The sequence below is a fragment of the Haliotis cracherodii genome, unplaced genomic scaffold (assembly GCF_022045235.1).
Source record: "Haliotis cracherodii isolate W230 unplaced genomic scaffold, xgHalCrac1.p SCAF_11, whole genome shotgun sequence".
In the NCBI taxonomy this organism is placed as follows: domain Eukaryota; kingdom Metazoa; phylum Mollusca; class Gastropoda; order Lepetellida; family Haliotidae; genus Haliotis; species Haliotis cracherodii.
This window is the reverse complement of record NW_027266266.1, coordinates 23,549,034-23,574,243: the sequence shown is the minus strand read 5'-3', so window position 1 is coordinate 23,574,243 and position 25,210 is coordinate 23,549,034. Positions and strand designations below refer to the sequence as shown.

The following is a 25,210-nucleotide window of genomic DNA, read 5'->3' as shown; positions in this document are numbered from 1 at the left end:
TAAGCTTGCTACTAGCGTTACCCATCCTTTCACAGTAGCGTTACCCATCCTTTCATAGTAGCGTTACCCATCCTTTCACAGTAGCGTTACCCATCCTTTCACAGTAGCGGTACCCATCCTTTCACAGTAGCGGTACCCATCCTTTCACAGTAGCTGCAACACTTAAGCGCCACAACTGACAACAACAGATGTTACAAGACAAAACCAACATGCTTTCTGAACGTCATTAAATAAATAAATATATACACATATCTGTCACCTTGTTAAAAGCGTGGTTTGAACTCACCCCGTGATGACTCCAACACACTGCTACTCCCCATACATAACTGCTATGTACAAGCTTGTAACCCATATAAACGGACATCAAAAGATGATTTCAGGGCACAATGAAAGTAGCTAGGGATAATCTGTCACTCCTTACATTCACTCTCACACAATGTCACCCAAATTCAGAGCCGTTAAAATCTGCATCACTCCCATTTTGTGAATTTCAACAAATTTTAACAATGATGGTGTGATGATCACTGAAGTATATAGCTACATCACGCTATGAGATTCTGGGGTGCATCTGCGTCACCTACACGGAAACCCTGGCAACAGAAGCGGTGTCAGTTGGCACTGTGTGTGGTGATCTAAATGTCCACAACATCTGACTGTGTCTGGACAACGTCCGCGGCGTTGGATGTTGTCGCTGTTGTTGCTGCTAGGGTTGTGTTGGCTACGGTCTTCACGACCTCTCGTAGCTCATTGACTTCGGACTCGATGCTCCTGTAATGGAAATGAAAATCATACTAGTCAGAAACAAAGGTGAGGTGAAATGGGTTTTAATGCATTTAGGATTATTCGACTCATACTGCCTCGTACATGCAGCTGCTTGTACTAGTCTGGACCAAAGTTTTAAAGTGCTAGCTCACTGTGATACCTTGGGCCTGTTGAACATGAATTTTCCACACAGACCCATTATACTGACTGTGCCAACCAGTCCTTGTTTCAGCCCCTTGATGCTGAGCACCAGGCAAGGTAAAAACAAGTACCATCTCTCTCTCCAAGAAGATGTTCTCTCAACAAGATGGATACAACGATTTTCTAAACTTGTTGGTCCGTACATCTGATGGGAGTGTAACAACACATGGCATGTTTAGTGCGTCGCAACACTGTGACACAATATGAGTATCTTGTCATCATGTCATGTATCAATGCTGATAGACATGTTTCATTAACATCGTAAGTGTCAAGTTTTCATGTACGCAAGTCTGTGGCAAATACTTTTGAGTCTACTAGCCCACTCTTCGCTCTTAACATCATTTTCAGACTGGTGTATTTTATAGATAAAATCATGAAAATGTCTGAGGTTTTGAGATGATGGCGGTGAAATAGAGTTTAACGTTGCATCCAAGATTATTGCACTTACATAGTAACCTGCATGCACGTGTGTGTGTGTGTGTGTGTGTGTGTGTGTGTGTGTGGCTCATTGTACTTGTCCGGACTTCACAGTGCTATCCCACTGAGATACCATGCCGCATTTAAACATGAATACCCCACTCAGACACAGTATACTGACTCTGTGCCGGCCAGTCCTTGTTGAAGCCCCTTAATGCTGAGCACCAGAGAGGGTAATAAAAAGAATCATCTTTAAATGTTTTATGGCATGACACGGCCGGGGATAAAATCTCCGACCTTCCGCTTTGAACTAGTGACAGAAGTCCCAGACTGGTATGTTCTTGTGAATCATCAAGGTGTGCATCACATTTAGAACATTTAGAACAACGGACACCCTGCCCAGATCGATCCCCCACATACCTCCAGCTCTTGTTTGAGGTGTGGACCGTGGTGGTGTGGACGTCCATCTGCCTCTGCAGTCCGGAGATCTCTGACCTCAGCGAGCTCAGACAGGTCTGAAGGTTGTCCAGGGGTCTGTACAAGGGAGACAACTGGATACAGTCACATCATCACAGCAACTATAACTTATACCCAGTACTATTGTAACCATCAATACACAATATCTGCTATTAAAATGATAACTGAGCGAATATTTTAGCTACTGTTGGGTATCTTCTGGCTATATTATGACATACTACTACTAGAGTATATATATAGTCTTGGTCAAATGGTGGTCAGACTGTGAAGATTCTGGGTTAGAATAGGTCTTCAGCAATCGTAGGAGGCGACTAACGAGATTGGGTGGTCAGGCTCACTGACTTGGTTTATACATGTCATCGTATCCCAATTGTGTGGATTGATACTCATGGTACCAATTACTGGATTGTCTGGTCCAAACTTGATTATTTACAATGCAGCAGGCATGTCAACTATTACCACCACATCTCATTGTTCACCATGCTTATAGTTATAGGTGGCGCTGTACTACTTCTGTCATTATGAGAGGCTGACCTGCATCACTTCTTGTTCTCTATATAGTGTATCACACCTTAAGCTGACTATTCAAGCATCGCTGTTAACTTATTATCGATAACCGTGAAGACCCGGGGTAGAATAGGTCTTCAGCAACCCATGCTTGCTATATGAGGTGACTATGCTTGTCGTAAGAGGTGACTAATGGGATCGGGTGGTCAGGCTTGCTGACTTGGTTGATGCATGTCATCGTATCCCAATTGCCTGGATCGATATCATTACATCAATCACTAGATTGTCTGGTCCAGACTCCATTATTTACGGACCGCCATCATATAGCTGTAATATTGCTAAGTGCGGCGTTAAACAACAAACAAACAAACAAACCTTAGTATTGACAAAATTGTAGGTATCGATGCAATGTTACAGCCCTAGTATTGGAGTAAATTCTCTGATTGTAATGAGATTGTGCTGGAGTGGGCGTGACTCACTTGCTTTCCAGGGCCTTCACTGCCGTATCCTGCAGGAGTCTCTCCACAGCCTCCAGGTCAAAGGACGGCGCCGGGAGGGGGAGGGGGGTGTCAAAGTTTACCTGCGTCCCTTTGTCCTCGCCGCTGGATGTAACTAGCCCATCACCTGCCCCCATCTGCAGCTCTTTTTTCTTCGAAATGATCTTCTTTGCAAGCTGCAGATATGTAGTGATCACAAGCATGAGTATCTAGGCTAGAAGTCTAACCTCTGTATATCAGAATATCAGCACAACTGACAACTTCAACTGATGAACGATAAAACATACATTTGATAAACAGAAACAGAAACTTGGAGTAGAATTATAAAACTAGAAACATATTATGAATAGTAAGAATTTATCAGAATTGCTGTCAGAAATTGATGGTGAAAAAGAATAATCTGAAGCTCCATCACAGCACTAGGTTTAGAACCATTGTTAACATGGCTGAGTTGGATTTACTTTTCACATTTTCAAAGCGCGGTCTTAATTTGAACTCTCCCTAACCTTATGGTGCTGCACAGATGACTTGAGGGCACTCCGGAGTTCCGTGACTCGGGTCTTCTGACTCAGCTTGTCCTTCCTAATGGCTGCCATCTCTGCCTTCAGGGTGTCGATCTCCTCCTGCTTTTCCTGCACAAGAGGACACACATGAGGCAGTGACATTTAACACCATCAGCAGCAATGCCACAGCTCCATTTTAACAAATCCAGTGTGTGCAACAATAAACGTCTCGGTAACACGGTGCATGATCACTAAGTTCCTTCTGAGCAGCCATTGTGACCATTTGATCCAAATTTTTGTTTCCTCTTACAAGGGTGTGTGAGTGAGTTGGGTTTAATGCCGCTTTTAACATTATTCCAGTTATATCACGGCGTGTCAGCTTAATGTGGAAGGAAAGCCTGAAGTGATGCAGGTCTAAGACGTTTATCACTTCGGTGAAACCCACGAGCACAGGTATGGTGCTGACAAACCTAGAAACATAATTGGGGCGATCCGGGATACGAACCCGCAATCATAGGTTTCTGGCGTGCCCAAGGGACGCAACTCTGCACAGCGAATCGCGGCGCCTTAGACAATTAGGCCACCTGTACCACCTCTTACAAGGGTATTGGGGGGTCGATTCTGATCCGAGTCTGACACCCGATCCATTACGTTACCTTGTACAACAAGCATAGGCTGCTGGGGACCAATTCTAACCTGGAATCACACTTGTACATGATTGAACATATGTCTAACCGATCCTGAATCAGAAATACTGGGATACAGGCAAGAAAGGGAGCAGGCCTCAAAGTTTAAATTTTTACCAAGTAGTCATATGGCTACAAGTATTTTTTTCCAGGTAGCCAGTGGTAAAATTAAAAAGTCAAGCCACTAGTGTAGGTAGCCAAAAGCATTTGAAATGATCTTTTATCAAATAACTATTATATGTACAAGTCACAGAATTAATGTTGGAATTGTATATTAGTGGAATCTGTACTTGAGTATTGTTATTTGTGACTCAAATGATGACGCAATTTATGCTTCTAGATTATATAGGTATATTATCTAATGAACTATCAACTAAAATAAACTACTAAATACATTAATATTTATGCAGTTTGGTTCATTGACTTTAGGAAGAATTATTTGCGAGTAAACTTAGTAGCAGACACGTTTATTTTTTTGTCTACAAAGGAGTAGCAATAAAAAATTTCAAGATAGTCATTTGGCTACCTCTGAAATTTTAGACAGTAGACAAACTGAAATTTAGGTCGCTTTGGCAACTGTTTTAGTCGCAACTTTAGTCAAAGTAGAGTGATGCTGCTGCCTGTACCCACCTGCAGGGTCTTCCGCATGCTGTCCAGCTCCGTGTGCTGCCGGAGCTCCGCCAGTCGCAGCTGTTCCTGCAGCTGGTCTACCTCCACCGCCTTCTGCTGCAGCTGCCACTGCAGGGACTGCAACACAACACGCATGTCACTGGTCAGGCAACATAGTCACCCTTTCACTTTCACCTACAAAACTTGGGGTCCAGGGGACCCCCAACAACTAACTTCAAGAGTCCTTGCAGGCAAAAAGAGGATTCTGTATAGTAATCGGACATGAGAACAACCAAACTGGTTTTGGGAGGAACATCGCCAATCTAGGTTTGGGGGGGGGGCATGTCCCCCCAAGAAAATTTTGAAAACAAGGATTGAAATAAGTGCATTTTACATCATTCTCAGTGAGTGAGTGAGTGAGTTTGGTTTTAAGCCGTTTTTAGCAATATTTCGGCAATATCACGGCAGGGGACACCAGAAATGGGCTTCACACACTGAACCCAAATTCGGGATTCGAACCAGGGTCTTCAGCGTGACGAGCGAACACTTTAACCACTAGGCTACCCGACCGCCCCCGACTTTCTCAGTTTATAATCAGTAAAAAGCAGATTCTTGCGTGAAAGAGTACACCCGACCAGCTGCAGTGGCTGAGATTAGTGATGTCATTTGATTGTGATGTTACATGTAAGACATACTGTAAGAAAACATCATAATAATATCTACATGTCAGTGTGCTATTTTTTTCGTAGCCCTATAGAAACATACATTCTTTCTGTCATATATAGTATGAGGCCACGCAATGACATAGCATCCTCGTTAAAAGAATGTACTGGCTGCTCCCATTCAGCTTTGCCATCATAAATGGGATTTCGACGTTAGTCTCAAGATTATCGGGGGCGGTCGGGTAGCCCAGTGGTTAAAGTGTTCACTCGTCACGCAGAAGACACGGTTTCAATTCCCGACATGGGTACGATGCGTGAAGCCCATTTCTGGTGTCCCCCGCTGTGATATTGCTGGAATATTGCTAAAAGCAGCGTAAAATCATACTCACTCACTCACTCAAGATTATGGGCATCCCTGCTTCACATTGTTGACAAAACACACCTTGAGCAACAGCCACTCTTCCTGCATCTCCTACCTGAATCTGCTCCATGATGAGCGGGTTGCGGGCGATGTTGTCCGCGAGATCCCGCCTCACCCTCTCCAGCTCCTGCTCCAGCCCCTTGTTGGTTGAGGCAAGGCTGGTCACCTGGGCCTGGTGGCTCAACGCCGTCTGTCTGCTGGAGTCCAGGTCAGCCTGCAGCTGGTTCAGCGTTGCATCTCGGGTCTGTACGTCCTGTCGCAACTGCTCCTGGTCCTGCTTTGAAGCTTCTGACTGTTTCTTCAGACGTTTGTTCTCGGATATCTTTGTCCCGATCTGTGGTACAGAACCATCTGTTAACTGCTGATTTTATTTAAGGAAAATGAACATGAAGAATTTATTAAGAACACATGTTAATTAACTTGCTGTTGGGGAGAAATAAGGAACAGAATGGTTACTTGCTTCCAGTGTGAAGCAACTCAGAAGATTCATACATTACTGGCAAATGACCAGGCAGGAAGGAACAAGACATTTGTGAAAGTAACTGAGACAATGTCAGTGTTCCTCTATCCACCTGCTTCTCAAGGTACCCCACTTCTACCCACCTGCTTCCCAAGGTCTCACACCTCTACCTACCTGCTACCTGAGGTCCCCCACTTCTACCCACCTGCTTCCCAAGGTCTCACACCTCTACCCACCTGTTTCCCGAGGTCCCACAGCTCTACCTACCTGCTTCCTGAGGTCCCCCACTTCTACCCACCTGCTTCCCGAGGTCCCCCACCTCTACCCACCTGTTTCCCGAGGTCCCACAGCTCTACCTACCTGCTTCCTGAGGTCCCCCACTTCTACCCACCTGCTTCCCGAGGTCCCCAACATCTACCTACCTGCTTCCTGAAGTCCCCAACTTCTACCTACCTGCTTCCTGAGGTCCCCACTTCTACCCACCTGCTTCCTGAGGTCCCCCACCACTACCCACCTGTTTCCCGAGGTCCCACAGCTCTACCTACCTGCTTCCTGAGGTCCCCACCTCTACCTACCTGCTTCCTGAGGTCCCCAACATCTACCCACCTGCTTCCTGAAGTCACCACTTCTACCTACCTGCTTCCTGAGGTCCCCCAATTCTACCCACTTGCCTCCCGAGGTCCCCCACCTCTACCCACCTGTTTCCAGAGGTCCCCCACATCTACCTACCTGCTTCCTGAGGTCCCCACTTCTACCCACCTGCTTCCTGAGGTCCCCCACCTCTACCCACCTGTTTCCCGAGGTCCCACAGCTCTACCTACCTGCTTCCCGAGGTCCCACACATCTACCAACCTGCTTCCTGAGATACTCCACTTCTACCCACTTGTTCCCCACTTCTACCCACCTGCTTCCTGAGGTCCCTCTGGCCATCCTTCTCCTTCTGAAGGAGGTCCTCCAGACCCTGGATACGGCGGAGGTAGTCCTGCTGGACGGTGTCCTGTCCAGCCATGGCGTCGCTCAGCTGGGCGTGGACCTCCACCAGGGATGACTCTCTCCGGGCCAGGGCCTCCTCCAGCTGAGACACATGCTGCTTCAAGGAACTGTTGTTCTGCACTAAACCTGCAACAAACACATCCGCTTACAAATACATGCAAATAGCTCGAAGACCTGGGACTGGGACAGTCTGTCTCCGTGATCTAGTGGTAGAGCCTCTGTCCGGAGAGCGGAAAGTCAGGGGTTTGATACCTAGCCACGCCATACCAAAAGACGTTAAGAAATGGTACTTGTTACCCTGCCTGGTGCTAGCCATTAAGGGGCTAAAACAAGGACTGGTTGGCTCTGTGTCAGTATACTGTGTTTGAGTCAGTTATTAATATTAAACCGCGGCATGGTATTTCAGTCGGCTCTCACTAGAAAATCCTTATTAGTCAAGAATAGTAAAAGCAGCATGCATGTCTCTATATATGTGCAATAATCTTGGACGCGATATTAAACCTCACCTTTTGCCTGGAACCTCTACTATTAAAGGCTTGAGTCCCTGGATACCCAAATTAAATAATTCAGTTAAATCCCTCAATAATCCCTATCTTTCAGAGCCTAATAATGAAAATAGAAAACAAATGAAAAACACATCCGCATAAGATAAGAGGAAGTAATTGTAAATGGATGTGATGGTCATGTGATAACCTGTATATCATCATCCCTCCACAAACCTGCCAATCTGCCTCGCTCCTTCTCCAGCTCCAGGGACAGCTGCTGGTTCAGTTCCTCAGTCTTCTCCCTCTCACTCTCTTCCTCCCTCTCCTGCTGGAGAGCAGCTTCAAGAGCAGACAACTCCTGCCTCAGTGTGGCCACTTCTGTCTCCTTAGCATGTTGTAGAGCTATGAGTTGACTGTGAAGTTCTTGCTGTGATAGGCGGGATGTTGCCAACTCACTGGCCAGACTCTGGTTTGAAAATTAATGTTCAAGTTCCACATGAGGCTACCACAAGTGAAGCAAACACAGCTGCAGCTGCCAGCTGCCAGTCTATGTCTCGAGATGTACATGTTGTTAGCATAAGGTAGATACTATATTTCCTGATCCCCCACAACCTGCTCCCTGAGATCGCCACCATCTGCTTCTTGAGATCCCTTTACCTGCTTCCTGAGATCCCCATTTACCTGCTTCCTGAGATCCCCACCACCTCCTCCCTGAGATCCCCCACCGGCTCCTTCCTGAGATCCCCACCACCTCCTCCCTGAGATCCCCCAGCACCTCCTCCCTGAGATCCCCCAGCACCTGCTCCCTGAGATCCCCAGCACCTGCTCCCTGAGATCCCCACCACCTCCTTCCTGGGATCCCCACCACCTCCTCCCTGAGATCCCCCACCACCTCCTTCCTGAGATCCCCACCACCTCCTTCCTGGGATCCCCACCACCTCCTCCCTGAGATCCCCCACCACCTCCTTCCTGAGATCCCCACCACCTCCTTCCTGAGATCCCCACCACCTCCTCCCTGAGATCCCCCAGCACCTGCTCCCTGAGATCCCCACCACCTCCTCCCTGAGATCCCCCACCACCTTCCTGAGATCCCCACCACCTCCTTCCTGAGATCCCCACCACCTCCTCCCTGAGATCCCCCAGCACCTGCTCCCTGAGATCCCCCACCACCTCCTTCCTGAGATCCCCAGCACCTCCTCCCTGAGATCCCCACCACCTCCTTCCTGAGATCCCCAGCACCTCCTTCCTGGGATCCCCAGCACCTCCTCCCTGAGATCCCCACCACCTCTTCCTTAGATCCCCACCACCTCCTTCCTGAGATCCCCACCACCTCCTCCCTGAGATCCCCACCACCTCTTCCTTAGATCCCCACCACCTCCTTCCTGGGATCCCCACCACCTCCTCCCTGAGATCCCCCACCACCTCCTTCCTGAGATCCCTACCACCTCCTTCCTGAGATCCCCACCACCTCCTTTTTGAGATCTCCACCACCTCCTCCCTGAGATCCTCCAGCACCTGCTCCTTGAGATCCCCCACCACCTCCTTCCTGAGATCCCCAGCACCTCCTCCCTGAGATCCCCAGCACCTCCTTCCTGAGATCCCCAGCACCTCCTTCCTGGGATCCCCAGCACCTCCTCCCTGAGATCCCCACCACCTCTTCCTTAGATCCCCACCACCTCCTTCTTGAGATCCCCACCACCTCCTCCCTGAGATCCCCACCACCTCTTCCTTAGATCCCCACCACCTCCTTCCTGGGATCCCCACCACCTCCTCCCTGAGATCCCCCACCACCTCCTCCCTGAGATCCCCCACCACCTCCTCCCTGAGATCCCCCACCACCTCCTTCCTGGGATCCCCACTACCTCCTTCCTGCAATCCCCAGCACCTCCTCCCTGAGATCCCCCAGCACCTGCTTCCTGAGATCCCCAGCACCTGCTTCAGGCAGCAGATAATGGTACAAGTAAGGATGCAACTCTGAACAGTACACTGCTATGCCACAGACATGTTCAAGAAGCGCTTCCTCTTATATCCATGCAGCATCACCTACCTGTAGCTCTGTCCTCATCTGGTCCTGCTGTTCAATGGAACTGATCTCAAACTTTCTCTGCATCATCTCCAGCTCTGTCTGCACCTTCTCCTTCTCGGCCATCACCTCACGCAGGCGGGAACTCAGCGTCTCAACATTTTCCTCAAACGCCTCCTGCCTTCTTGTCAACTCTTCCTTCAGAGAGGTGAGGTCGTTATTAAGCTGTTCACTGTTCTCTTTGTGCTTCTCTCTCTCAAGCTCTCGCCTCTGTTCTGATTCTGCTAATCTGTCATTGACAGCCTGGTTCTCCTTGGACATTTCCTCGTATCTCTCATCCGACACTACACTAGCACTACTCTGCTGCACACTGACACTGTCCACCTTCACTGTGCCTTGTTGATTTGCTGCCTCTAGCCTTTGTTTTGTTTCTGAAAGCTCCATAATCAATGCATTTCTCTCGGTCACACTCGTATCCTGAGTTGACAGAATCGCAGCTAACTGTTCCCTCAACATTTTCACATCACTCTCCAAAGAATTCTTGTGAATCTCTAACTGTTGCACCTGAGTTGACTTACCATTATAATCCTTATGCATTGACTCATAGCTACGGTTTTTTATATTGAGATCCTTCCTCATTGTCTCCAGCTCCCTCTGAAGTTGAGACTTGTCTGAGTTTACCTTCTCTAACTCAGCCAGTTTCATACTGAGTTCACTCTTCATCATCTTGAAGCTCTTCTCCACCTTGAACATATCCTTCTGAAGTTTCTCCAAGGCTTCATCCACCACCATCTTCTCCTCCTTCACAGCCTGGTACAAGATCTCTGCTGATGCCTTCTCCTCCCTCAGCTGAAGGATCTCCTTGTCCTTCCGTGTGATCTCTGCCTGGAAGGCCTTCAGTTGAGCCTCAACTTCAATCAGCTTCTGATTCACATCCTCAAGCTCCTTCTCCTTCTCCATCAGAGTTTCCTGGGATATTGTCATCTTCTTCATCAACTCCATCTGTTCATTCTCCATGGCAAATATCTGCCCATGCTTCTTCTTCAGGTCTTCCTGAGCCTTGTCCAGCCTGGCTTGCAGGTCATTGTTAATTTGCATGAGAAGAGTCAGTCTCGACCTTTCATCTTCAGCTGAGGTAATTTGTGTATTGAAAGTATCCTCAATCATTGCCCTCTCTCTCTGTATCTCCTGGAAAGCAGCCTCACGTTCCATCATGTCAGATTCAATTGTCTCAAGATGCTTGGCCAGCATCTCTTTCTGTTTCAGAGCTCTGTGCTGAGCATCAGTCAGCTGCACCCTTAGCCTAGCATTGTCTGTTTTCAACCTCTCAACAATTGTTCCCTGGCTGACACTCTGGGCTTGTAGTATAGTCAACTCCTTCTGGAGCTGTGACCTGACATCATGAGCTAACTGTAGCTGCTGCTGGTACCATTCCTTCGTCTTCAGAAGAGACACAAGATCACTTTTGGCAGATTTTGTCTCATTTTCAAACTCCACTTTAACCTGTAGTCCATTTTGCACTTCAACATACAGCTCAGCTACCTTGTTCTTCAGGGCCTGTACTGCTACTTCTTTAGACATGATATCATCTCTCAGATCTTTCATTCTGAGCTGCAGCTTGTCATGAGCCTCCTGAGTCATTTGAAGTTCTTCATGGGAGATTTTACTTTCTTCGATTTTCTCCTCTAGGAGCTTTTGAATCTCTCTTGCTGACTGTTCCAAGGTTTCTCGTGACTTCTTCAGCATATCAACCTCGTGCTTAAGGGACTCTTTTTCTGGATCATGCTCTCCCCCTTTGTGAGACAAAATCTTGAGTCTGAGAGAGGCCAGCTGGGCTTGTAACTCAGCTCTCTCCTGGAGTGTGGACTGAGCCTCATGTGTCAGCACCTCCAGCTGTCCTTCAAGCTTGGCCTTCTCTCTCAGGACCTCATCCAGCTGCTTCTTCATAGCTGGACTTGCATCACCATATTTGCTTGTCTTCACAGGACGCTGAAGCAGTGAGCTAGTATTGTACACAACCTGCTCCGTCTTTGGAAATAACGGGCCGATTTGAGGAACAAATATTTGCGGTTTGTTCACTGGAATTGCATAAGGTGTAGATGTAAGTGGATGTTGCAAAAGGGGACTAACATCCATGTCCACTCCCGAATCCGAGGATGTGACTTTGGCTTGTTGGGCAGGACTTGTTGCATTATGTACAGGTTTAAAAGAGGTTTCCTTCACAGGAGGCGAGTGTCTATGCTGCACAAACTGACTCATGTCCACCGATTTAACAGGAGGCAAAGATTTCAGGAAGGAGTCGGTTTCAGACTGGTTGTATTTCTCCAACTCCTGCTCGCTGGAGATACTGGACACACTCCTGGTGTCGTCCGTCCTGTCACTCACACTCCCGGAACCATTCACGGGCCCATCCTGTACACTGTCCTCAGACACCTTCCTCTGCTTATCGGACTTCTTCTTGTCACCCTTCGGCCCCGCCTTTGCTCCCTTGGAGTCCTTGCCCCCGAACCAGCCCGACTTCTCCTTGGTGGTGGTGCGAGTGAGAGATCCTGCAGGGATGAGGATCAGTTCCTTGGGCTCAGCAGTATCTGCACTCTGTGGAGTTTCCCTTCCAGTGTGGGCGGTGTCAGGAGTATCGTGTTTGATCACTTCAGCTGTTGGTGACTGAGGCGACAAAGTTGGACTTGGCACCTACAAAGAAAGGTAAAGTTTAAGTGAGTGAGTGAGTGAGTTTGGTTTTACGCCGCTTTTAGCAATATTCCAGCAATATCATGGCGGGGGACACCAGAAATGGGCTTCACACATTGTACCCATGTCGGGATTCGAACCCGGGTCTTCGGCGTGACGAGCAAACGCTTTAACCACTAGGCTACCCGACCGCCCCTGGTAAAGTTTGAAGAAACTTTATACTGAACATTGTATCTCAGCTGTTTGTATCAAAAAGGTTTCAGTGCAATGGAAGCTGTGCCAAATTTTTTACATCTACTAGCCCAAACAAATGTAGCACCCATTTCAGAAGATTAAAGGGGCTGACCATTTGATATTTGGGTTCTTAAAAACATGAAGACAGCATTATCATGATTATCACTACTCCCTGCCATGGAGCACATTAGAATCTTTAATTTCTAGAAACATTAACTATAAAAAAAGAGTTCTGTAAAGCCTTAAGAAGAGATAGGCACTAGGGTTGCCTTATCATTAAATGTGAAATTAATACACACAAACATGCACAAAAGGCCCTTTCTTTGTAAAAATAATGTATGACACCAATTCTCAAACTCAGTCTTGATAAGTACCTCTTAGATAAGTCAACTGCAGTCGTTTCTGAGAAAACTTGTCCCCATTGAAGACAAAATGCACTTTGTAAACTAACACTGACCAAGGGCCATAACTGTGTATGCTCAAAGTCTAAAAACATGTAGCATGGGAACTTTGGAAACAAATAATTTACCAGACCAATTTTCGAACACAGTCTTGACAAGTATCTCATAGATAAGCATGCAAAGTTTCATTTATGTAACTTTAGTAGTTTCTGAGAAAAGATCTCCCAATTGCACTATGCACTAAGTTGAAAAGCATGGAGCAAGGGCCATAACTCTGTAAACAAATAATTTTACAGCACCATTTAAGATCATGAACAGTAATATCAGATTGCAAAATTTCATTTCTCTAAATGAAATAGTTTGGGAGAAAATTTGTTCACTTTGAAAAGCAGATGGACGGAAAGAAGTAAGGACGGACGGACGAATAATTTTGTTCAAAATTGGGATTTTTATATGTTCTTATTTTCTTAAATTCAGAGAACTTTTAACATGGTATTTTAATATTACATTTGATGCAATAAAATACAACTAAACATGAAAGCCTATTTTGTATTGGCTGTTTTACCAGTTACATACAAGTCACTTCAAAGCCATCATGTTAGTTACAACTATACAGAGAATGTAGAAACATCAATTTGGAATGTCTTCATTCTTACTTTGGGATTTTTTCCTGATAACTGTTGCAGACTTGCGGCTGCATAACAGTCTCTGAGCAGGTCTAAATAAATCACTGTTTACTCTGAGAAATAATGTAGTGTGGGTCTCCCCTTTTGCTGCCCCTTTCAGAGAAACACTTTGTGTCTTAAAGGGCCGACTGCAAAATATTCTGTCTCAAACTCACATTCTGGCCCTTCTGCCCCAGAAAATGACATGGCAGGTCCTCAAAACCAATATACTACTAGGGTCAATAAGAAGTGAACGAGTTGGGTTTAACGTCGCTTTGAACAGAATTCCTGTTATATCACGGTGCGTAAGTTTAATGTGGTAGGAAAGCCCGAGGTGATGCAGGTCTGAGACGTTTACCACTTCGGTGAAAGCCATGAGCATGGTTATGGTGCTGACAGACCTAGAAACATAATTGGGGCGAATCAGAGGCGGGTTCAGGAGGGCGAGCGACCGGGCGAGAGTACAGTGAGGCAATATCACGCCTTTCTGAATGGGAGGCGCGTACTCCCTCTCTTGGCACAGCATCCAAAATGGCGTCGCTGGGGATCAAAACAGCCCTGTCGACAAGTGTCATAGGTTCACACATTTAATTTCATCACAAGTTTGATGGGTTCATACGTTGATGTTCATGATAACAAAGTGTTTATTTTTATTATTAGTTACATGTCCCTGTGCTGGACCAGACAATCCAGCAATCGACATGAGCATAGGTCTGTGCAATGGGGATACGATGACATGCATCACCCAAGTTAGCGAGTCTTATCACTCGATCCTAACATATGGGTTGCGGAACACCTAGTGTCTTCCCTGATCATCACGGGTCAATATATTGAAAATGCAAAAATAACTTTTTGATGGTAGATCTAGTCTAAAAGATTATTCTTTTGACATCAGTTCGTTTCTCGACAAAGGCAAACATTTGTTCATTGTGCGACGCCATCTTGAATTACGAGACGAACTACCTCTCGGGCTCGATCTCGAGTACACGCGTGCGCTCGCTTGGTTAGCCGTGTTCAGCAGCGAGCGCCCGCCCTCCTGAACACGCCTCAGGATTCAAATCCATCATCTTAGGATTCTGGCATACACAAGGAAAGCAACTCTGTGCACAGCGAATTGCTGCACCCAAGACGACTGGGGCACCCCTGCCCCCATCAATAAGGAAGCGGAAATAAGCTACATGGGATCTCTTATTAACTCAATTTCAGAAAATTTATTTAGGTTTGTTCCTTTTCAGGATAGAATATGGCTATTTTATATGACAAATGTAGAAATTATATTCTAAGTGTCCAGCACAGCCTAATTATTTTTCTACAAAATCTCTTGTCACCATGGTGACAGACCCATCAGAAAGTTAACATGCAAAAGTCATCACCTGTGAATGATTGTGTGTAGCACCAGGATTTGGAAGATTTGTGTTTGTTGCTTCAGGCACAACAGGAGTTGTTCCCCTTGGAGTTGGTGTGGTAGGAGTTGTTCCCCTTGGAGTTGGTGTGGTAGGAGTTGTTCCCCTTGGAGTTGGTGTGGTAGGAGTTGTCACTCCTGGTAAAATAGGAGTTGTCCCCCTTGATGAGTCTAGCACAGGAGTTGTGGTCCCTGATCCATCAGCAGCTTTGAGTTTCTTCTCTGCCTCAGCAACAATTTGAGCAACAACATCTGGGGATGCTGGAGTGATGTCTTTGTTACCTGAGTAGTTTGGAGACAATAGTGAAATTTCATTCTAACTGACGCCAGGAGTAATGCTCACCTTCCGTCTTAACTTTCTACAATCAACGCGGTTTGAAGCAGTAAATAAAAGCTACAATACCATTTCCATATTCAAAGCAGTAAGAAACCATTCATGTTCAAAGTTTTCTTCTTTATTAATATCAATGTAAATTATCGAGGCCATATTATCTAAATCATCAAGTTGTGTTAATGATAATTGCAGTTAAACGCAAGAGTTGGGTCGCAATGCCCCTTTAGAGAGTAATGATAAGATTTTTCAGCTTGATGTGGGATCATAGCCTAAAGTGATGCAGGTCTTTGGGGTAAAGTATTCCGGAGTGAGTGAGGGAATGAGTTGGTATAAACACCGCTTTGAGCAGTATTCCAGTTACATCACAGCGTGTCAGCTTATTGTAGGAGGCAAGCCTGAACTGATGCAGGTCTCAAACATTTACACCTTTGGTGATGCCCATGAGCACAGGTATGGTCATGACAAACCTAACAATGAAACAATAGGTTTCTGGAGTGCCAAGGGACGGAACTATGCACAGTGAATTGTGGCGCCTTAGATGACTGGGTTGGTTGGTTGGTTTGTTGTTTAACGCCGCACTCAGCAATATTCCAGCTATATGACGGTGGTCAGTAAATAATCGAGTCTGGACCAGACAATCCAGTGATTAACATCATGAGCATCGTTCCACGCAATTGGGATCGATGAGATACATCAACCAAGTCAGCATTACAACAAGCATAGTCGCCTTTTACGGCCAGCATGGGTTGCTGAAGACCTATTCTATCCCGGAATCTTCACGGGTCTAGATGACTGGGCCACCTGTGCCCTGTAAGCACTTCTGGAGAAGCTCACTAGATCATGCATGGTGCTGACAAGCCAAGGATCACTATTGGCACAACTCTATAGGCCTAAATTGCTTATCCCTTATGCTGTGATACTTTCGACTTACCTATAACAGACCACTGTAATCGCAGAGCTTCTGCAACGGTCTCGAAGGAACTGTTCTCCTCCCCCTCAGGAGCAGCTGGTTTGTTCGGGGGCGATGATGTGGTCTCGGATGGCATGGTGGTGACAGCAGTGGATGTAGAGTTGATCACTGTGGTCCTCCCCACAAACTTCCTCTTCTTCTTGGAGATGTGCTGCCTGACAGCTGCAGTATTGGCAGTTACCTACAGCAGGGCAGAGGAGTAACATATATTCTCTTGTAAGGTCCTATTTCACATAATAGTTATTGAGAGTGTTGGAGTGAGTGGTGGTGTTGGGATGTAAAATGGGGAGACTATCACAAATTCAATACATTAAAGTTTGACATAACAACTGTATGCTTGTTTGATTGTAGGCTTGTCTTACGAGGCGACTATGGATTGAGTGGTCAAACAAACATCACAATGTCAGTTATCACATGTATGGGACAGGAATGTTATGTCTGCTGCTGCGTGAGGCACAGTTATCACATACCTGGGACAGGAATGCTATGTCTGCTGCTGTGTGAGGTTATCACATGTATGGGACAGGAATGTTATGTCTGCTGCTGCTGTGTGAGGTTATCACATGTATGGGACAGGAATGCTATGTCTGCTGCTGTGTGAGGCACAGTTATCACATACCTGGGACAGGAATGCTATGTCTGCTGCTGCTGTGTGAGGCACAGTTATCACATACCTGGGACAGGAATGTTATGTCTGCTGCTGCTGTGTGAGGCACAGTTATCACATACCTGGGACAGGAATGCTATGTCTGCTGTTGTGTGAGGCACAGTTATCACATACCTGGGACAGGAATGCTATGTCTGCTGCTGTGTGAGGCACAGTTATCACATACCTGGGACAGGAATGCTATGTCTGCTGCTGTGTGAGGCACAGTAATCACATACCTGGGACAGGAATGCTATGTCTGCTGCTGCTGTGTGAGGCACAGTTATCACATACCTGGGACAGGAATGCTATGTCTGCTGCTGCGTGAGGCAAAGTTATCACATACCTGGAAGAGGAATGCTATGTATGCAGCTGTGTGAGGCACAGTTATCACATACCTGGGACAGGAATGCTATGTACGCAGCTGTGTGAGGCACAGTAATCACATACCTGGAAGAGGAATGCTATGTATGCAGCTGTGTGAGGCACAGTTATCACATACCTGGGACAGGAATGCTATGTCTGCTGCTGCGTGAGGCAAAGTTATCACATACCTGGGACAGGAATGCTATGTCTGCTGCTGCGTGAGGCACAGTTATCACATACATGGGACAGGAATGTTATGTCTGCTGCTGCGTGAGGCAAAGTTATCACATACCTGGGACAGGAATGCTATGTATGCTGCTGTGTGAGGCACAGTTATCACATACCTGGGACAGGAATGCTATGTCTGCTGCTGTGTGAGGCACAGTTATCACATACCTGGGACAGGAATGTTATGTCTGCTGCTGTGTGAGGCACAGTTATCACATACCTGGGACAGGAATGCTATGTCTGCTGCTGTGTGAGGCAAAGTTATCACATACCTGGAACAGGAATGTTATGTCTGCTGCTGTGTGAGGCACAGTTATCACATACCTGGGACAGGAATGATATGTATGCAGCTGTGTGAGGCACAGTTATCACATACCTGGGACAGGAATGTTATGTCTGCGGCTGCTGTGTGAGGCACAGTTATCACATACCTGGGACAGGAATGTTATGTATGCTGCTGTGTGAGGCACAGTTATCACATACCTGGGACAGGAATGCTATGTCTGCTGCTGTGTGAGGCACAGTTATCACATACCTGGGACAGGAATGCTATGTACGCAGCTGTGTGAGGCACAGTAATCACATACCTGGAAGAGGATTGCTATGTATGCAGCTGTGTGAGGCACAGTTATCACATATCTGGGACAGGAATGCTATGTCTGCTGCTGCGTGAGGCAAAGTTATCACATACATGGGACAGGAATGCTATGTCTGCTGCTGCGTGAGGCAAAGTTATCACATACCTGGGACAGGAATGCTATGTCTGCTGCTGCGTGAGGCAAAGTTATCACATACATGGGACAGGAATGTAATGTCTGCTGCTGCGTGAGGCAAAGTTATCACATACCTGGGACAGGAATGCTATGTATGCAGCTGTGTGAGGCACAGTTATCACATACCTGGGACAGGAATGCTATGTCTGCGGCTGCTGTGTGAGGCACAGTTATCACATACCTGGGACAGGAATGCTATGTCTGCTGCTGTGTGAGGCACAGTTATCACATACCTGGGACAGGAATGCTATGTCTGCTGCTGCTGTGTGAGGCACAGTTATCACATACCTGGGACAGGAATGCTATGTCTGCAGCTGTGTGAGGCACAGTTATCACATACCTGAGACAGGAATGCTATGTCTGCTGCTGTGTGAGGCACAGTTATCACATACCTGGGACAGGAATGTTGTCTGCAGCTGTGTGAGGCACAGTTATCACATACCTGGGACAGGAATGCTATGTCCGCCGCTGCTGTGCGAGGCACACAGTGCCCATTCTGTGGGTCAGTGAGTTTGATGTAGCTGTCGTCGGGGTTGACGAGGTATCTCTGGTGTGGTGGACTGCCCGAACAGTCGGACCACACCGGGTCAATCTGGTATGCAACAGGCTGGGGTGTGTGAGTCTGGTAGTAGCTCGCTGAAACACAAGCTACGACAATAAGAGATCATTGTTATGCATTAATAAGGAGCTTCACTGGCTACCACCCACATATAGGACAGGGGTAGGTCTACACCATTGGTCACATCTCACTATTACATATTTCATTTGGACGAGGAGCTATTGTAACTCAACAACTAGTCCTTCGTACTTTTCACTTGTCTCGGGCTAACAGACAAGTGTCTGTGTCTATCCCGGTATAAAACATCCTGTTCAATATTCTGACTCATGGACTGACGCCCACTTACATCAAGGATCTCATAAAAGTACACATTCCATTCCAATCTCTAAAATCAGATAGCCAGCATCTTTTGCACCAGCACTTTTGAGGATAGGTCTTTCACCAAGGCTGGACCCGTACTTTGAAACAATCGTCCGAAGGGGCATGACCATAGGTGAGGTGAGGTGAAATTGGGTGTAACGTCGCATCCAAGATTATTGCACTTATATAGCGACGTGCATGTAAGTGTGTGTGTTTATGTGGCTGCTTGTACTAGTCTGGACTGATGCCGATTTATAGTGCCAGCCCACTGAGATACCATGCCGCAGTTTAACATGAATACCCCACTCAGACACAGTATACTGACTCCGAGCCGACCAGTCCTTGTTTTAGCCCCTTAATGCTGAGGGCCAGACAGGGTAACAACAAGTACCATCTTTTAACGTCTTTTGGTATGATGTGGCCGGGGATCAAACCCCAGACCTTCCGCTCTCCGGGCGGAGACTCTACCACTAGACCACGGAGGTGGTCAGGCATGACCATAACACTAGTAACAGTTGCAAGACCACTCTGCAATTCTCTGTGGGTCAACACGGTCAATGGGTCAACACGGTCAATGTGTCAACACGGTCAATGGGTCAACATGGTCAATGGGTCAACATGGTCAATGGGTCAACACGGTCAATGTGTCAACACGGTCAATGGGTCAACATGGTCAATGGGTCAACACGGTCAATGGGTCAACACGGTCAATGGGTCAACACGGTCAATGGGTCAACACGGTCAATGGGTCAACACGGTCAATGTGTCAACATGGTCAATGGGTCAACATGGTCAATGGGTCAACATGGTCAATGGGTCAACATGGTCAATGTGTCAACACGGTCAATGGGTCAACATGGTCAATGTGTCAACACGGTCAATGGGTCAACACGGTCAATGGGTCAACACGGTCAATGGGTCAACATGGTCAACGTGTCAACACGGTCCATGGGTCAACATGGTCAATGGGTCAACATGGTCAATCGGTCAACATGGGAAATGGTTCAGAACTATATGTTTAGTCAATGAGGACTACCATCGTGAGGATTTTACCAGCACAATTTGGATGTCTTGTGCTAGCGGACCACTGTGAATGTCAAAGGCTGATCCACCTACACCATCATTGCTTTTGTTTGTTGTTTAACGCAGCAGTATATGACAGCAGTCGGTAAATAATTGAGTCTGGACCAGACAATCCAGTGACTGACACCATGAGCATCGATCTACGCAATTAGGATACGATGGCATGCATCAACCAAGTCAGCGAGCCTGACCACCTGATCCCGTAAGTCAGCTCTTACCTGAGACCTGCATCACTTCAGGCTTTCCTCCCACATTAAGCTGACTTGCCATGATATAATTGGAATACTGTTTAAAGCGGTGGTAAACCCAACTCACTCACTCACTAGTCAGCTCTTACAACATACACAGTTGCCTCACACGGGTTACTGAAGACCTATTCTAATCCAGATCTTCATGGGTCTCTAACATTGCTTAATATGGCCAGACTAGTTATCTATGTGACACTATACACAAGATCATGTGCCACCACATACACACTATATATATTCTGCTATTATACTGTCATGTTGGCAATATGTCAAAACGTATTTAGTTTTTAAATGTAAATTCCTCTCATATCACATTTTGACAAAGTGATCAATATTTCCATGACTACTATCTATTCCATTATTACCAGTGATATTTTTTCCATGACAATGAAATGCTCCAACTGAATCCCTCCAGGTAGTGACCTGACACAACAAACCAAACCCACTTCGGCAAAAATATGCAGTGTATAACAGATATATTCAGCAGTTGATATCTGTTACCATAATCTTGACAATTCAAACACAATGAGACTACTCGTTGATGGCTTAGACACTGCATAACATGAATACATGTTTTGAATTATCAATCAGACAGTGTGAATATTAATGCATGTGACAATACAATCTGCAGCCTTAGGGCTTTCACTGGCTGTGGATGATCCACAATGATGATGATAGCTTCCAGTTTCTAGAACACTGACAGAAGCTAACAAATAGCCAGATGGGGCAGCACTAATGGCACGTACACAATATCATCAGATTCATATCATGGTTATATTCAAACAGATCCCAAATTACACAATCCCAAATTAATGTTTACTTGCATGCGAACAAATATGCATGAAAATTTCAAAAAAACCTAATAGCATAACATCACTCTGCATGCTTACTCTGTTTCCTTGTCAACTAACATACCTGTATTTCTTTACAAATCTTTACTTATTAATCACGTGCAGGCATCACAATTGTACCGTAAATCGCTGTCTATAAAGCGACCCCGCCTATAAGTGCACCCGCTGTTAAAGCCTTCAAAATAGATGCTAATTTAAATACCCTGTCTATAATGTGATCCGGAATGAAGCACATCACCAGCGCATGCACAATCCCTACATTTGCATATTGAAATATGTTGTCTGTTGTTGCTTGCATATGATGCTTATAAAACATTACATCGTATTCCTTCTGTGAATTCAAATAAATGAACAGGTGATACAAATTTGGTCAATACAAATTTGAGGTAAAACATCACCAAACATAATCATGATAATGATTTACCGTACATATTGTATTTCCTGATTTGCTTGGCATTGCTTTATATGCAGAGAACAAGATTATGGTGTGTATATTTACATAAACTAAGCCGGAAACAGCAATCAGCTGTACACACATTTTCACATCTACAGGCGATTCGGTTAAAAATTAACCAATGATATAGCCTTAAAGAATATTGATGCATTAATGGGGAGAATTGTTTCTGAAACTATCATTTTTCCAGGAATCATATATTCAAATATTGTGTTATTTTACGTGCAGCTTTACCAAGTTTACTATATAGAGAATCTCACCCGAGTGTCTTTTGATATCAAATATATCAACACGAGTTGATAAAAGTGGAAAAATTCTGAGGCTTGCTGAATGATATTGGATGATAAATAGAATCTCACCCATGTCTTTTGATATGAAATATACAGTAAACCATGGTTATAACGAACTCAAAGGGACTGCTAATTTTAGTTCATTATAACTGTGGTTCGTTATAAGCATATACACAGCATATATATAGCAAAGGACAGGACCCAAAACCAGTTAGTTATCAGTTGGTTATATCTGTCAGTTAGTTATAACAGTGTTTGGTACAACTGTAGTTTAAAGTACCAACACTTCAAAACACAAAAAATGAATTGAAATTTGAGGCTATTAGCATGATTAGTATTTTCATTATTTGTTTTTTTGGTTTTGTTTTGTTTGTTGCAATATTCCAACTGTATGATGGCGGTCGGTAAATAATCGAGTCTGGAGCAGTCAATCCAGTGATTGACATCATGCGCATCGATCCACACAACTGGGATACGATGACATGCATCAACCAAGTCAGCGAGCCTGACCATCCCGTTATCTCCTCTTACGACAAGCATAGTCACTTTTTACTGCAAGCATGGGTTGCTGAAGACCTATTCTATCCTGGATCTTCACGGGTCTTGCATTATTTGGGTTAGTCCAGCTGTTGCAATAGGTAGTGGTGTAACAAGATGGCTATACAGTATTGTATAACATTACAAGGCCTACGATACAATACATATCGATTTACGATACATATCATACATTTCATTACAAGTTATACTGGTGTAAAAACATGTGAATAATTAAAGAAATTGTTCAACCACCAGCTAATGCCGATTCTCTAATATTTCAGGCTTGGACATAATAGGCACAGTGCCCTCAACCAATATGTTTCTGCAATACAATATCCCATCTTTGATCTTTGAAATTTCATAACATATGATTCAGAGCTGTGATTCACTTGCAAAAGGAAAAAATATCCGTGAAATAAAAGTACTGTATCAGGATACAAATTGTATCGTACCCATAGTATCGGGATACGTTTCATATCGTATTGCAACCCCACCGTATTGTTACACCTGTAGCAATAGGCATAATAAAAATGCAATAGCTAAGAAATCGTTACAAACGATATACTGTACCATAGTCTGTCTCACAGCCACTGAACCATATCATTTTCCCTTGCATCCAGCCCTCACTGTAATACTCTAGCACTAAATGAAGCAAGTCTAGATTTTCCAGGGATTATCATGATATTCTCCCTTCTCACTGGGAATCCTTTTCAATTTAATTCGAGTTCTTTGTTTCTATAAAAAATATTATTTTCGGAGACTAAGTGTTAGTCTATCCAGTATCTTTACCTCCCTTATAATGAAGACTTCCTGCATTTGTTCAGTGATACACAACTCAACATGTCAACCAGTTGCTAGATTACGCAGACTGCCCAGTATCCTCAGTGACTCAGGCGGGTCCCACAGATAAGAGTTTGCTATAATTAAAGTTAACATGGTTAACATGTCTGGTGTCTCCGGTGATTTCTTATCTGTCAGTCATCATGGCCATATGTTCATGCAGCACAAAAAAATACCATCCATGCCGGTCAGTTTCCTTGTGACCAATGGCAATGTAGCAGTAAAATAGGGTATTTTCCCATGATGCCCTGATGACTTAAAGAAAGAACGTAAAAAAAAAAAGCATGATAAGCAGATCAACAGCTTATAAAGCAGGGCAAAACATCAGTACTGATGAGGTGAGGTGAAATAGGGTTTAATTTCGCGTCCAAGATTATTGCACTCATATAGCTATGTGCAGGCATGTGGCTGCTCATACTTGTCCGGACTAATGCCGATTTTTATAGTGCTAGCTCACTGAGATACCATGTCACAGAATACCCCACTTCTGACTCTGAGACGCCCCGTCCATGTTTTAGCCCCTTAATGCTGAGCTCCAGGCAGGGTAGCAACAAGTACCATCTTTTAACTTCTTTTGGTATGACCAGGGTTAGAAATTAACACCAAGCCTGCTAGCCTGAGGCTAGTAGAAATTCCTGTGGGCTAGTACAAATTTCTCAATTTCCCCATTGTTGTAAGTTGTAACATATGGACATTTTAGTAAAGCTTTTGAATTTAGTTATAACCCTGATCACGCGGACAGGGACCGGACCCTGGACCTTCCACTGTACCACTAGACCATGGAGGCGGTCCTTGTGAGCATGAGTGAGAGAATGTTGTTTTAAGCCCCAGTCAGCAATATTAAGGTTATATCACAAGGCCAGTAAACAATCCAGTCTGAACAAATTACAACATCAGGGCACAATGCCACACAAATAGTCAAGTCAGAGAGTTTGATCACCTGATTCCTTATTGTTGCCTCTCATGACAACATGGACAAGAGGTTGCTGGGGACCATTTCTAATACCTGGGCATGTTGATGGCTGTTTCCAGCTGTGATTAAAACATTTGGGTTGCAAGTGAAACAATGGGTTGGTCATGTAACCTGAAACACAAGTACTTTTTTCAGGCTATAGCCTTCCTCACGTTCATGTTTATGAGTGGGCATGTGTGGATTGTTGAACACCTCCATCTGTTACAGGCATCGCTGACATTAACAGATGTTGCGGAACAATATGCAAAATAGATAATAGCAAATAAATGAGAAATGCATACACCTCTGACTCAGATATGAAATATGAGAGATAGAGGTTTTTGTATCTTTGTTTCCCGTGTTTAGTGGGTCGATTTTCAATAAAGAAAGCCTCTAAAATGATTGTGAGGTGAGGTGAGGTGAGGTGAGGTGAGGTGAAATGTGGTTTAACGTTGCGTCCAAGATTATTGCGCACATATAGCGACGTGTGTGTGTGTGTGTGTGTGTGTGTGTGTGTGTGTGTGTGTGTGTGTGTGTGTGTGTGTGTGTGTGTGTGTGTGTGTGTGTGTGTGTGTGTGTGTGTGTGTGTGTGTGTGGCTGCTTGCACTAGTCCGGACTGATGCCGA

The 25,210-nt window shown here is 45.3% G+C and overlaps 1 protein-coding gene across 2 annotated transcripts in view; it reads right to left on the bottom strand.

Annotated features, from left to right (window-relative positions):
* Window positions 1-450: 450 nt before the first annotated feature.
* The window catches only part of LOC139456343 (golgin subfamily A member 3-like), a 34,127-nt gene continuing 9,367 nt past the window's right edge, over window positions 451-25,210 (bottom strand). For both annotated transcript variants that reach the window (XM_071237988.1, XM_071237989.1), the window contains exons 3-14: window positions 18,853-19,046; window positions 16,359-16,578; window positions 15,065-15,375; window positions 9,728-12,394; window positions 7,915-8,146; window positions 7,107-7,321; window positions 5,798-6,076; window positions 4,681-4,797; window positions 3,368-3,493; window positions 2,844-3,037; window positions 1,801-1,914; window positions 451-768 (exon numbers count right to left, since the gene is read on the bottom strand). In XM_071237988.1, the coding sequence (XP_071094089.1) occupies window positions 633-768; window positions 1,801-1,914; window positions 2,844-3,037; window positions 3,368-3,493; window positions 4,681-4,797; window positions 5,798-6,076; window positions 7,107-7,321; window positions 7,915-8,146; window positions 9,728-12,394; window positions 15,065-15,375; window positions 16,359-16,578; window positions 18,853-19,046 (4,805 nt within the window). In that variant the 3' untranslated portion in view covers window positions 451-632. The remainder of the gene's footprint in view (window positions 769-1,800; window positions 1,915-2,843; window positions 3,038-3,367; window positions 3,494-4,680; window positions 4,798-5,797; window positions 6,077-7,106; window positions 7,322-7,914; window positions 8,147-9,727; window positions 12,395-15,064; window positions 15,376-16,358; window positions 16,579-18,852; window positions 19,047-25,210) is intronic.